A 14,687-nucleotide genomic window follows, 5' to 3' on the forward strand; every position below is an offset into this window, starting at 1 on the left:
ATATGACAATAAAAAAGGGTTTCTATTTCATTACAGCCTTTGAATGTACAACTTCATCTGTATAATACATATGAAGTAAATGAGCAACTAAATGCAGTTCCTTTTTTATATTCCAGCTTAAAATAAATCATAAATCTTATTTTAACGGCAGTACCTTTACAGTATATCTCACCAGTTGTGTGAGGCTGCTCTGAGAATAAAGTTCCAACTGAAAGTTAAACTTCCCACAAACAACACAACCTCCAAGAGCAGCCTCTCTGAGAGCCCGTCGCTTTATTTGGCATCAAAGACTCCAGGGGCAGTTGGAAGTAATTAATTTGCAAGAGGGAAACAGAAAGTGTGTGTGCGCGCGCGTGCGACAAGTGGAAGGAATGCAACTCCTCCCTCATACTCACACACACACACACACACACACGCGCACGCACTCCCCTCTGTGTTCGGCCTCTTTTTGAAGTTCCTCCTGCGGCTAAAAGAGTGAATGAGGGGGCAGCTGGTGAGACGGCTGAGGAGCAGTGTGTGTGTGTGTGTGCGTGATGTTGACATGTGAAAATATGGCCGCATGCTGCTTGTTTACTATAACCTGTGGACAGTTAGATAAGTCAGGGCATGCGAGAGTCAGAGGCTGCGTGGATTTGTGCATCATGAGGTCTGCTCTGTTAGATCAAAGCTGTGGTCTAATTTGAACTTTAATACAAGACAATACAAGTTTTAGTACAACCATCTTTATTCACTTTACACTACATCTTCACCTGCTGAATAAAAGCAGCATCTTGAACACCCTCTCCTCCAAGAGATCAACCGGAATGAAACACAACAATCCTCCAATCTTATATTCCCTATATTCACTCATCGGCCTCGTTATTTTTGATTGTTTCAAAACCTAGTCAAGTGCAAACGCTTCTTCCATGACGGAGTTAGTCCTTTATCAAAGCGCAGTGACGGTTTAAGTGCTCTGCTCAGTCTTCAAGCAGCTTCTCAGACATCTGTGGTGAAGTCTCCCCATCAACACACGGCAGCAGTCTTATTTCTTACCTGTGGGAAAACAACAGCAGACGGTAGTTAATAGCTGTGAAGAACAAGGAACCTTGTTTTAGCATTGGTGTTCATTTTGGCATATCAGAAAGTCTTAATGCTTGAGCTCATCTCTGGCAAACACGAGACTTAAAGTGGTTGCTTTTGTGGGATTGTTTGTGGCGATTCTGTCGATTAAATCAACCGTTAGTGGACAAAAAGAGTCGATCTTTGGTGGAGGCCAGCCGTACTGTGGACAGAGCTAGAACAGCTGTTCCTCCCGTTTCACAGCTGCTCCTTTACACCGAGCATGAAGACGGGAGGGCGACATCAACCTTTCCATGAGACGCTCATATCAAGAAAGCAAATACGTGTATTTCCCCAAATGTCAAAAATATTCCCTTAAATACGTGTTCATTTAACAGGAAGGAATATAAAAACACTACTGAATATTAAACAGAATCTGCAATATGTGACCTGTAATAACTCCCGTGGACACATGATGATCATCATGATGCAGGACGGAGCAGAAAGTCACTAGACGACTGAAGACTGGACGTGTGTCGGCTTTAATCTCAATTCCTGCCGATAATCTGGCATTTTATGATCTTTAATAAATGTAAATCTAGTAAATGAGACAGGTTAAACTACTGCACAGACAAACAGGCTCAGAGTGTGTGTGTGTGTTTAAGTGCCCTCTGTACTCTACGGCTCCACACATGGAGCCGATAATTCCCCCTCCCCCCTCAAGTCTCTCTTTTAACTTTCCTCATGAAAGAGAAAGCAGCCACAACTTTCTTGAAAGGCAGGCACACACACACACACACACACACACACGCACACACACACACACACACCCAAACAAGACAGAGAAAAGGGAGAATTATTCTAAACACAAACATCAATGCAGTGACCACCAGAAACACCACAATACAACAACAGAGCAGCGCTGTGACTGGACGGACCACAGGGGCTCATGCTGTGTGATGTGGCCCAGCAGGAGGAGGGGGGGCATCCTGAACTAATTGGTACATCCTAAAATGCATCCTTATCTTCTGAGTCATGAGGAATTCCGTGTTCAAAAAGCCACTTCCTATCGACTGTGGTTTTGGGGTTTGTGACCACAACAAAAACAGTGTGGCTCAAAACGCCTTCTGTTCTTAAACTAGAAATAAAAGAAAATGAAAAGGACGAGATCTCCGAGGAGGACAGCTGGAGGGGTGAAACACTGGTTTCTGTTTCGGGTGTGTAAAGGTGCTTGGCATGGGCTGGTGTGAAAGGTGTCAATTGGTCCTCCAACTGGACTCTGCTGTGGTTTGTTGTGTAAAAGCAAAGCAGACCAGCCACAAGATTCTGTGACAGTAAAGAGAAACTCCTATTAAACAACAGTGTGTAGCATTTAGGGGGATTTACTGGCAAATATGTAAAACAATATCAAAAAGTATGAGTTTTCTTTTTATATATAATCACCTGGAAATAAGAACTGTTGTGTTTTCGTTTCCTTAGAATGAGTTGTTGATCTCTGCATACAGAGCGGTTCCTCTTCACAGAGGCCGCCATGTTTCTACGGTGGCTCCAAAGGGACAAACCAAAGACTGGCTCTACAGTCAGCACACCGTAGCTCTCCTGCACGCTTCGCACATGGGAGACGTTTCAGTTGGTTGCAAATCTGCAACCTCACCACTAGATGACGCAAGATATTCTACACACTGCACCTTTAAAGCTAACTTTTGATCATGACCTGTTATGGAAGCGATTGAAATAAGATACTGTATTGGCCTGAATATGAGAAAAAGCCGACATCTTATTATATTCGAGGGCTAAAAAACAACGTATTCGCGACACCAGATGTTCTTTTTGAATAGAGAGATCCGGTGTAACACAGAGTATGTTGCATTATGGGTTGTTTGTAGCCTAAAGTGTTGCTAGGCTAACAAGCTTTAATGTCTGTTCATTGGTTTCAGTAAGTCGGCCCTGTGAGTGTTTATGAAGCCCAGTTTGACTTCCAGGAGTTCCTGATGGCTTGTGCAACATGTTTTGCTGCCACGACGGAAATAAATTCCTGACAAGCGAAAACAATCTCCCATGTGAAGAGCAGAACGGGATCATTGAACCGCATCAGCTGCCAAACAGCCAAGTGTGACCAATTTCATGTTGAGGAGCTCAAGAAGACAGCCAGATGAAATCAGGACCGTGTTAGTAAGAGTCCCCACATGGGTCCATGTAGTGCTGATGATGCAGGACAACAGTCACTTGAGCTGTCAGATCAATGTGTTACTCTTCCGTCCGTACGACTTTATTTACAGCTCTTGGTTTGTTTATTAAAGGCCAGAACGTAAAGGCAACAGTGCATATAATTATCTCTTGGTCTGGCCCAAATGAACCAACCTGCAGGTGTGAAAGTGACCGAGCCCGTCCTCACCTGGAAGCTTGAGCCACTTGGGCACCTTTCCCGGGTCAGATCTGGTCGGTTTAGCAGCCTGGGCGTGTGCAGGAGGGCCTCCCTCGTCCTGTGTGGACCCGCTGGTGTCCTCCGTCGGCTCTGGAGGAGGCAGCGGCTCCTCAGAGCTGGAGGAAGGTGTCGGGGACCGGAGCATGCAGCTGGGGGGGGGGGGGGGGGAGAAGAAAAAACAAAAAAACAAAAAAATATTTTAGTTTCTCTGGGAATAATGCAAAGCATTTATTGTTTTCTTGAGGAGTTCCTGTATCTATTTAAAGCATCATTGTTTTTGCACGAGGAGCTAAAGTTGAGTTAAATAACTGGGTGAGATCGAGATCTAAAACAGAGGAGTGATGACCTCGTTAGACAAGCAAAAGGACAACAGGTGGGGGTGGGAGGCACTTTTGGGAAATGGGCTCTATCTTTAGCAGGACTGGAAAATGGTTTTATGTGTATGTTTATGTGCGTGTGTGGAGGAAATGAGGGTGCACGGGGGCACCTGCTGTTCAGGCCGAACCTCAAAGAGATTCCAATGATGACAGCTTTGTGACAGGAAAATAGGCTGGGTGCCGCGGGATACAAGTGCATATACACACACCCTGATGCATGCACGGTCATACACACACGTGAACACACACACGTGAACACATACCTTGCTATGGACTCATTTGCTTGCAAGGCCGAGACAGAGGATTCAAGCAGGTCCCTCTTCATGTAAAAATCTGTGTAGGAAATACACACACACACACACACACACACACACACACACACACACACACACACACACACACACACAGAGTAAACTATTGTTTTGCTATATTACATTCCTCAGTAATACACCAGTATCTAATTCAGAATCTGCATATGAAAGAAAAGAAGCAAAAAGATAAACACCTGTCCTAACGTCGGATCCGAAGTACACCAGAGCACCAGGAAACAGGTCGGCCTGCAGACGGAGGAGAAGGGAACAGAAGCCGTCAAAAACTCATCGAGTCAATCTCTGCAGAAACATGGAAAGATCAAAACAGAACGGCCTCCCTTCAACACGCACACCGAGCGCTGCCAACACAGCCGAGCCAGAGTCGAGCTCCTTTCTGAAGATGATTGATTGCTCGGGGATCTGAACCAGTAACCGAAGTTCTTTGAAGCAAACCACAAAATGAGCAACAATCAGATGGTTAGAGAAAACACTCTCACAACGCTCCTCTCCGGTGAACGTCTTAATGGTGATAATGGACCTTTTGCAGGCAGATGCATTACCAAGCGTACAATCATGAGGTAGAAACGCAGACAGACAGGCAAGCAGACGATGCGTCTGTGACTCTGACAGGGAACCAGACAAACGAGAAGAGTAAAAGATAAACATGCGCAACACAGGAGAGCACGTCAGCAGCAGAACCAAGTCGAGTTGTTTTTAAGGATTAATGACGTAGTTGTTAAAATTACTTTCAGCTGCTGGTCATGTGACCAACAGCCGAGACAAACTTCAACTTTACACGAAACACAAACACCGTGAGCAGTTAATGGATCCTCTAACACAACTAAGAGGAATAATGGGAATGTGTTTTATGAATTGGGCTGTTTGCTGCTATATGTATTCATTCATGGATGTTTTTAGTGTCTAACAATGCAGAATAATGTCTTTAGTCCATGTTTCTATTTAACAGAGTTATCCCTTGTTTCATTTGCTTTGCGAGTGTTGAATTTGACAGCGTCCGTGTTGCACGTCTTAGTGCTTGACAATGTAGTACAAGAGTCTCCTGAATGATGATACTACTTAGATTAATATTCTCACTTCTTCCATTGTTTGTGCACACTTTGTAAAAGGTCAATATTGCATAACTTTGTCAAATTAATCCTATATTCTGTTTTTAGGTTTACTCATCCCAGCCCTCCGGCGTCTCATGGTCACCTCGTGTGCATTGTGAGCGGAAGAGGATGCAACTATAACCAAAGGGGGCGTGGCTCAGCAAGCAGTCAATATATAGACTAATCCTAAACCTTTCACTGTTTCAAATCAACAGTATCGAAAGCGTAGCGTGGCTGTCACTGGGATTAGGTGGGTCATCTCTCCACTACAACTCTCTCCTCACTGTCCTCTCACTCTCTGCCCCCCCCACCCTCCCTAGATGGTTTGCTAAATTGGGACCCATGTGCCTAATTGCTATTATCACAGCCCTGTGAGCAGGAAACAATGTGTTACAGTGAAACATCGGGCATTCCTGCCCCTCTGGCAGCGGCACTTCCAGGGCAACGGGATAAGACCTGTGTGTGTGTGTGTGTGTGTGTGTGTGTGTGTGTGTGTGTGAGTGAGAGAGAGAGTAACGAAAACACATTTAAGAGAGGAATGGAGGGAGGGAGGCAGAACGGATCCTGATGGAAGACAGAGGGAGAGACGGATGAGGGAGGGGATGCCTGGTATCAAAGGGCTTCTGGGTTGGGAGACATTCCTTCCCTGACATGACACAAAGTGATTAAAGTGTGTGTCTTTGTGTGTGAGGAAGAGACATATGCGTGTGCACTCATGTCTGTCTGACATGGCAAAAAAAAAAAAAAAAAAAAGATTCCTCGTGTGTGTCAACGATTGATGTATAGACAGGGAAGCAGAGCCAGACAGTGTGTGTGTGTGTGTGTGACATGAAACAAGGAGATTAAAGGGTTTTTTGAGCGCTTTAACGCTTTTAAGACTCTAATGGACAGAGACATGGGGGTGAGGCACAAGAAAGGGTCGGAGAGAGGGACAGTAGTGGTGGTGGACGAGTGTGGGGGGGAGAGAGAATGAGAAGAAAAGAGGGAGAGAAAGCTGGAGTTGGGGTACAGGAGAGGGACGTGTAGTGATAAACAGGCAGAGACGGGCGACTTGCATCACAACATCACATTTGATTCAGAGGGATCACAGCACCAAAAGGGCTTCCATCTCTCACACACACACACACACACACACACACACACACACACACACACATTTCAAAGTGTGCATTTGAGGATCGTTATCTTTTGAACCAGTCCCTCTGAGGAGCTGAACACGATCACAGCGTGTGATATCACTTCAAACTACTTTCTCTTCCTCCCCTTTTGCTCCTCTTCTTCTTCTTTCGTCTACTTTTGGTTGATTCAAAGTGTCAGAATATAAAAACCAGGAGGCGCCGATGAGGAAAACGTTCCAGCTGTTATAAAAGAACAAGGACAGTCTACGAGGGCGTCTGTGTTCAGACTGATGAACCGTACAAGAGAACAAATTCTTGTTTTGTATTTGTTTCTCTTTCATTATTGGAATAGCTCTGAACTCAGAGGCAACAAAGCAGCAAGGCTGCCCAATTCTGTCTGTGTGTGTGTGTGTGTGTGTGTGTGTCAAGATCAAAGCGAGGCCTGTATTAACCCCATGTGCCAGTCTGGGAAAAATCAAGCCCAGCTGGGGTCAAGGACAGTGGAGAATGGGGAGGGACAAGTGTGAGAGAGAGTAGCAGCGAGAGAGGAGGGGGAGAACGGGAATGTGTTGGGCTTTGAAGAGGAGAGAGGGACCACTCGATACATTTTACAGTCTCTGTGTGTGTGTGTGTGTGTGTGTGTGTGTCAGAGTTTCTGTAGTTATTGTTTTGTTTGAGTCGAATCCCTCCGTTTACTCTTGTGGTGAGAAGAAAGCGTTGCCTGAAGACTCACCTGGAACAGTGTGTCTGAGGGGTCGTCCAGGATGGTTTTTGGGGGGGTGATGACTGAAAGAACGTTTCCACCAAAAACAAAAAAAAGGTAAAAATTAGAAAGAAGGAACATCACTCAAATCTTTAAAGTTAAACTGAGCAAGTGAATTTAATAAATGATGAGATCGATGTTCACAGACAGACTATTTGTTAACCTGCAGGCTGGACACGAGGATGGCTAAATTCATTTCACAGCTTTTTGGGGAAGTATGAATAAGAGCACGTTGGTGGAAACAACATTTTCATGCACACAAGTAGATCAAGTCTAGAGAGAGATGCGTGTCCACTCTGAGCACAGTTACAGTTAGATTAGATACCTCTAATGTACGAGGAGGCACCGCCTGTAAAATGTAACAATTAAACTGAGAAAAGCTGATAAATGAATCATTAAGAATTTGTTTTAGAAAGATAATTCCAGTGGGTCCTTTTTTAACAGTTTTGGCGGTTATGATAAGTCACCAATTATATTTTGGGAATGCAGCGTGTTCATTAAAGAGAAAGGGCAAGACACTGGAGCAGTCAGACGATCGGACGGGCTTTAAAGGATCCTCCGGGTCAGCCGGTTTAAAGGGAGGATGTGGTTTCGATAATCGGACTAATCTTTGGGCTCGTCCACAACCTTTACGATTCTCCCGTTTCTTGCCCCGTTGGACTTAATCGGAACTACTTTCTCCGAGTTGTTTTCAGGTCTCAGCAGTTACTCAATGAGTGGAGACCATCGGCCGGACAATGTACCGACGATATGAGCTTTTTACCGCATGTACGATGGCCGATAAGTAGCAAGAAGCTTCAAACGTTTGTTTATGTCAGGCGTTACAAATCCATCACCAGTCAGGTTATTGTCCCAGCTGATAGACATGAGTGCCGATGGTGGATTTATATGTTGTGATTGATTAGTGGGAGAGTAAAACGAGACTTACACAAGTAGAAACTGAGCTGAGGATCCTCCAAGTGACTCCTCACAAAATGCCTCACAGCACCAACTGGACACAAAACAAACACACTTCATGATGAGCAAACTGATCTACGTGCAGCTTCCTCCGTCACCGTGCGGAGGATCATTCATGTTTCAGATGGAATTCCCCTCAGACTTGTTGTTGTGTTGGTTGTCGTGTTGCTGTTCGGGCTGAGGTGGATTTAATCCCTGGAATTACAGACCTGTCTCTCTGTCACTCTGGTGTGGCTACAGTCATAAATGTGGTGAGGGAGCCGCAAGTAGCTCCAACATTGCAGCCATACCTGTGGCTAGCCAGCTGAAATGAACACTCCCTCCCTCCCTCCCTCCCTCCCTCCCACACACACACACACACACACACACACACACACACACACACACACACACACACACACACCTGTCTCCAGAGGCCTGAAGAAGCCTTGTAGAACATGTCTGTCTGGAAACTGGACCCTCAGGACCACCTGGAGACACAAACAGTGGCAGCAGGTTACACAAAGTCTGTATATTTCACACAAACACGCCCATTTAACAACAGGATAGTGATTATTTGTCTGTACTTTAGGATATCTTTCCATCTTCTCCTTCATCTGTGCTTCTCTCAGAGATTTAGTCATCAGCGGAGCCTCCTCCATCAGCCTCCTGGGGAGAAACAGACAGACGCACACGTGTACGGAGAAGCGCTGTGAAATAAGAAGCAAACAGTGGAATCGACAACGGGAGCGATGAGCAGACATTGTTTCGTCTTCTACCCTTACTCGCGTGTGGCCGCGTGTGCGTGACAGAGGCAGAGACGAATTGCTGTGGTCGGCTTAATTCCCCCCTTTGGTAATTGCAGTCATCGTCACAGTAGTAGCGTAGCCATGAGGCAGCCGGCTAAGTCGATGTAGACGGAGATTAAAGGATGTGCGCGGCGAGGTCTCAACCTGACGGTGTTTGGCCCGACGGCTGGAGGATAAACGTCTACACATAACAGACTTACTAATTGCTCCCCGTGTGCCGTATTTAGAAGCGTTTGTAGTGTGCGCGGTGGTTGTAAACAAGTGAAGGTTTGCAAACACACACTATGTCTCCGCAGCTGTAGTCTGGTGGGGCCACATTCAGAGAGCACAGCGTGAACTTCTCCGCATCCGTTTTGAAGATGCGCTCATAAATACATTTAAAAACAACAACTTCAAACTCACAATAAATAAAAAACAAACAAACTTCAAAACGCACGCAGTGATGCCTCCCTACCTACGGCCTCTCATCACTGCTATGGTATTCTGCAATTAAGGGTTGTACATCGACAAAAACACCGCAGGGCCGAAAGCCAAACGGACTATTTATCTGTCACAAACACATCTGATCCAGACGCGTTTCTGCAGCAACAAGGTATTTATACTAAATATCACACAAGCGCTTCCATCCACTTCCTTCTCCCACCTCTCGCTCTTCAGCTGGGCGAAGCGCTTACGCACATCGTCCATCGTCACTTCAAAGAACTCGTCCGGTGGATCTCTGTGGCCCTCGGAGTGACGGGACATGGCGTCCAGGTGGTAGATGAGAGGCTCCCTCTCTACGGGCTGAGCGAGGGGAAAGGATAGGAGACTTAAAAGATGTCCACACTGATGGTTTCTACTAAAGCAGAGGATTTCAAACTTGGAGCAAAGATACTGTGTGAGGTTAAAGGGGGCGAGTGCAGACGAAAAACCACGGTAAGTAATTTATCTGTTATGAAAATGATGCTCATTCAAGATGGAACACACACAACAAGGGAAGCTGAAAGAGACGGGTATCCGGTTAGACGTCAGGAAGTTCTGACAGGAAATAAATGGTTTTACCTCCAAGAACTCCTCCCCTTGATCCATGTCCTCGTCCGGCTGGTCGGCGGTGGTTTGACGCTGTGAGAGGAACAGAAGAGGTCACCAGTTTTACTCGATTACTTGTGGAGAGATCGTTTGTCCACATGCTTCTGGGTCGATAAATAACCTTTAAACTCAACGACAATGATGTGCGATTTGCCTTTTAATTTCGCTAAATATTGGAGTTAACAAGATGTGAATTCTTCGGGTTCTAATGAACACAGAACTAATTAAACAGTAAAAGAAATTACTTGCAATGAGAAAACAATTTCATGATAACTGGGCAAACTATAACTGCTGAATAAACATTATTAATCCTAACATAACATATCAGGACTGATGTGACTCACCTTGGTGCTAGATCCATGGCTGGACTTTGCTTTCTTGGCTTTTGGCGATTCTGCCGCTGCAGTCGGAGCCAACAGAGACGAGGATGACAAGGACGAAGATAGCGAGCGTACCGCTGCACTTCCCCGTGGACCCCCAAGGCGCTGACCGCCTCCAGAGAAGGGAACGAAAGGAGCCGCGGGAACCGAGGGAGCCGAGGAGGAGGAAGAAGACGGGTGAGAGCTCAGTCCTGAGGGCCCTGCTTCCTCGCCATCCTCCTCTGGCGTTCCTCTCCCGACGGGAGGACTCTTTGGCCGCACTGCATCCTGGGAGTTTGCAACCTCTTCCTGTTGAACGGGAGGTTTGCTGCATGTGGCGGGGGCGGGAGATGGAGCAGCGGGGGCGGGAGATGGAGCAGCGGGGGCGGGAGATGGAGCAACGTGGGCGGGAGATGGAGCAACGTGGGCTTCGATTTGCCGGTGGGGGCCTGAATTATTATTTGTCACATCTGTTGTTGAGGGAGCAGGATCGGGCTGAGGGGGCGGGCTCGGTGTGGGTTCCTTGGCAAAAGGTGCAGTTGGCACAGCGGCTGTTTCAGTGGCTTCTTCTCCATCTTCCTGTCCCGGTTCTTTGTTCTTTTTGAGTAAAAATCTGAAACAAATAAACAACAGCTTTCCCATGAAGTCTCAAGTTAAAACACGTTTGTGTGCAGAGTGTTGTTTATACACAAGCAACCTACCTGACGATAGCATTTCCTCCTGTCAGACCCAGAGACCTCAGAGTGGCCTTCTTGAGTGCTTCTTCACCACTCACCTGCGCACACGCACACACCTTAGTACCCATAAAAGTCACTTTATTTTCTTGAAAATTGGAGTTAAAGGAACATTGCATACCTCGTCTCTCATGTAAACACACACAGGAGTGGATCCTGACTCTGACAAATCGGACACACTGGAATCAGGTGGAAACAAGAAAAACAGATTAAAGTTAAAGGGCGACTGATTTTTGTTTGCTTTAAAAGCAACGTAACTGAACACAGAAGTGGCTTCGCCTCAGCCCTGTGATGTAGTGGCATGTCTGCATGTGTAAACCATGCGAGCACAATCCCACGTACAAACTAATTGAACCATAAATGTTTTATTATTGTTCTCCACAGATCTGAAAGGCGTTCCCCTCAGCTTCAGAGCGTTCACGCTGATGTGGAGCTAATACTCGTTTCATGGAAGCGTAACTTCCCTGGAAAAGGATCAGTATCTGGAGCGACGTCATTTAATAGAGATGAGGGCTGGACGGACACACGAGCACCTGGGACCGCACAGCTGGAACTGCTGAGTAACAGCTGCATGCGTGTGTGTGTGTTTTTAATTACAGCTTTCTAAGCATCATTAATCTATTAATTAATGTGAAAGTTGCTAAATGATAATAATATTAATATAATAATATGATTAATATTGAAGAGTCCTGTGTGTCTACGTTCACTAACACTGAGGATATTGTTTAAAGAAACATCTGAAATGGGAATACAGAACTACACTAACTAATTGTATTACCCCAACCTAATTCTAACCTCAACCCTAAAACCAATTCTTAACCCTCGAACAGCTCTGTGAAGAATCTGTGAAGCCATGCTGGTTCTCAGTTTGGTCCTCACAAAGAAAGATGTTCAACAGCACACACACAACTGTACACATGCGTGAATGCTCATACACACACCTGATCTGAGGAAAATGTGTGAGCAGTTCCCACAAACTCTGTCCACACGAGAAGGAACCCTGGAGCCGAGAGCCGTCCTCCATCTGTAGTGCAATCCGCACCTGAGGGATATGAAAGCACAGTCGCACACAACTTCAGTTCAAACGCCATAAACACACTTCACATATAAACCAGGGTCCATGATCCAGGAATCAACATCAGGTCAAAATGATCAACAATGCATCCACATCTCACAGCATACAGGTGCCTCACACTACAGCCGGCTGTGAGGTAACTGAAAGGGTCGTTTTTTGTGGCAGTTTTTGCATTTATTATAATAAGAGCTCGTAAAAAAAAAAAAAAAAAAAAAAGGGGCGTTAAAGGATTTAAAAAAAGAAATACATGGCATAGAAACAACCCGGTTAAAAACTGTTTATTTCTCTATTTAGTGCATCGCAACCTTTCATGTTGAGGGAAACTCACAATATTAAGTTTAGAAATCTCTCTCGGTGGTCATTTGTAAGTTCTTGGCTCGACAGTCTTGAGCCATTTTGCAGGAAGAGAATTCTTTGATAATCAAATGTGATTAAGCTGCACATGTGGGCCTACCTCAGTCAGGAAGTGAGTAACACCAGGCATCAGTGCGAGTCTCTGTTGTTCTTTCTCTCTCTGAAGTCATTCTACGAGCTGTTTATGTTTACTCGACAACCGCGGCACAGAAAGCACATCGGCACACCGGGAGAGATGAAAAGAGCTCTCTGGCTGTCGACCGCTAAACACGAAAGCCTCTCACACACCAGTCTGGCGGAGGTGAATGTCGAGAGGTAAACGAGTCAGTGTGTACGAGCATATCAAATCTGTGAGGCATCAACGGTCAACCATCCATCAAATGAACAACAACAGATCAAACCCAGCCGGGATTTTACTCGTGATGTCATAGGAAACTACAGCTCAGCTACAACAAAGTGTTTGTATCTGGAGATCAGAGTGAACGCAGGAACACAGACGAGCATCCAGGTACCGTCGATGAAGAGCCCACACATACAGCTGACAGAAACACCAAAATAATACCGATATTGCGACCGACATTTCTCCCCAAACATGATTTGGGGTGAGACGAATAATCAATATGTTGACATGGTTGTGTGACGATATTAAGTTTGTCCTCAATCAAAGAAATTTGATACGATTTTGTCGACTAATCGATTCGTTGATTGAAATCGACAGATGTGGAAAAATCACCACAAAGAATCACACAAAAGCACCACTTTAAATCTCATGTTGACCAGATGTGTGCTCATAAGTTTCTTGGAGAAAAAAAAAAGCACAAAAACGACCCTTTAAAAAAAAAAAAAGGTGGAGTTGGTATCCGGTGTCTGTGGCTGAGCTACCTGCCTGTGTACCGAACAAAAACGAGCGATTAGACGACTATCCAACTGAAATAGAAATAAATTAAATGTAGAATCCACATGTTTAAAAAGGATAGTTATGTGCTACGCTTTCAGTTTCACTAAGTCAGGCCTGAGAATAGAGTTACGACTGTAACTCTAGTGCTAGAGTGACTCTAGTGATACCGACTAGCAGACAATATCAATATGTACCCTTCCATATTGTACTGACACACTCATACACATACACTCATGTTTGTTTGCTCGCTCTCTCTCTCTCTCTCTCTCAGACTTGCACTTTCTCTAAACTAACCTGGCTGTCAGCTACAGCCTGTTTCCTTGTACTTGTCACCATTTCCAGTTTGGCATTGTTGGGCAGGTTGGCAAACCTCCAAGGCAGCGTGAGGTCAACAGCGGTCCTCTGAAACCTGTCAAACGTTGATGACAGAAGAGAGGCGGGTGAGGATGATGGGACAAAAACAAAAACTACCGAGCACCATTACGTTTGATGAAAGATCTATACTAGGCTTACTAGAGGGAAACTATGACATAATACAAATGAATGTAAAAACAATATTACACGTTTTTCTAACTAATAAGTAAAATCCAGTGGTTGAATTCACCTAAATAAGTTGGGACAGAGCCCTGCTACTACACAATGTTTCAACGTGTCTAATATCAGCAGCCATGTAAAGTCACACAATATTCTTCACTACTTCACATGCTTACACCCAACTCAGTACACACACGTGGCTCACACGTATCGGGCTTTACTTAGACGCAGTCTGGGCTCAGGGCAGGAATCTAAAGCGAACATTAATGTAGCTTAAACGTCAGTACTGAGACAGCTAGCATCAACCACCTGATACTCACTTCAAGCCGTGTTCGTCGGGGTTGAATCCATGTTTTTTGCAGACGTCCTCCAGCACCTGAAGATGTCAAATACAAACCCAGTGAGGAAAGTTGTCGCCTAGTAACCGAATCATTTACTTTCATCCGCACAAAAACAGAAACTGATCTGTCACTGGCTAACGAGCGTTAGCCAACTGCTGTTAGCCAAACGAGCTAACAAGAGTAGAAATAGTTGCTCTGGTTCGAAGACAAAAGAACAGAATAAAACAAACCGTCCATGTCATGAAACACGCCCTTAATACACATGTTACCTGTAATAACGGTGTGTTTGAGGACACTTTAACTGCCTGTCTTCTCCCATTAGGAGTGAGAACCGTCACAGCTGTACCACTGGCTGCCATTGTGTGTCGTGACGTCCGCGGTGTTTATTTGAATAAACTTTATTGACACATTACCGGCTTTCATTTCCAGGGGAATTAA

At 45.2% G+C, this 14,687-nt stretch overlaps 1 protein-coding gene across 1 annotated transcript; it reads right to left on the reverse strand.

Annotated features, from left to right (window-relative positions):
* Positions 1–467: 467 nt before the first annotated feature.
* aspscr1 (ASPSCR1 tether for SLC2A4, UBX domain containing) lies at positions 468–14,678 on the reverse strand. Its single transcript, XM_031864486.1, has 17 exons — positions 14,519–14,678; positions 14,229–14,284; positions 13,669–13,783; positions 11,989–12,089; positions 11,169–11,226; positions 11,015–11,088; positions 10,299–10,926; positions 9,928–9,987; positions 9,530–9,669; positions 8,665–8,746; positions 8,502–8,568; positions 8,070–8,132; positions 7,112–7,164; positions 4,346–4,397; positions 4,104–4,173; positions 3,434–3,612; positions 468–1,032 (listed from the first exon to the last, which is right to left on the reverse strand). Exons 1-17 carry the CDS (start codon positions 14,606–14,608, stop codon positions 1,022–1,024), a joined length of 1,899 nt encoding a protein of 632 aa, XP_031720346.1. The 5' UTR covers positions 14,609–14,678; the 3' UTR covers positions 468–1,021.
* Between the last annotated feature and the right edge of the window lie 9 nt (positions 14,679–14,687).

Source organism: Anarrhichthys ocellatus, unplaced genomic scaffold (assembly GCF_004355925.1).
Source record: "Anarrhichthys ocellatus isolate YVR2014 unplaced genomic scaffold, GSC_Weel_1.0 scaffold31, whole genome shotgun sequence".
Taxonomy (NCBI): domain Eukaryota; kingdom Metazoa; phylum Chordata; class Actinopteri; order Perciformes; family Anarhichadidae; genus Anarrhichthys; species Anarrhichthys ocellatus.

Excerpts from the sequence above, each read along its gene's own strand:
- aspscr1 (XM_031864486.1), bottom strand. The coding sequence starts at position 14,608 with ATGGCAGCCAGTGGTACAGCTGTGACGGTTCTCACTCCTAATGGGAGA. Across the intron at positions 8,747-9,529 it reads GCCCAGCTGAAGAGCGAGAG|GAGGCTGATGGAGGAGGCTC; the intron begins GTGGGAGAAGGA and ends GTTTCTCCCCAG. Across the intron at positions 4,174-4,345 it reads CGGATCCGACGTTAGGACAG|ATTTTTACATGAAGAGGGAC; the intron begins GTGTTTATCTTT and ends TTTCCTACACAG.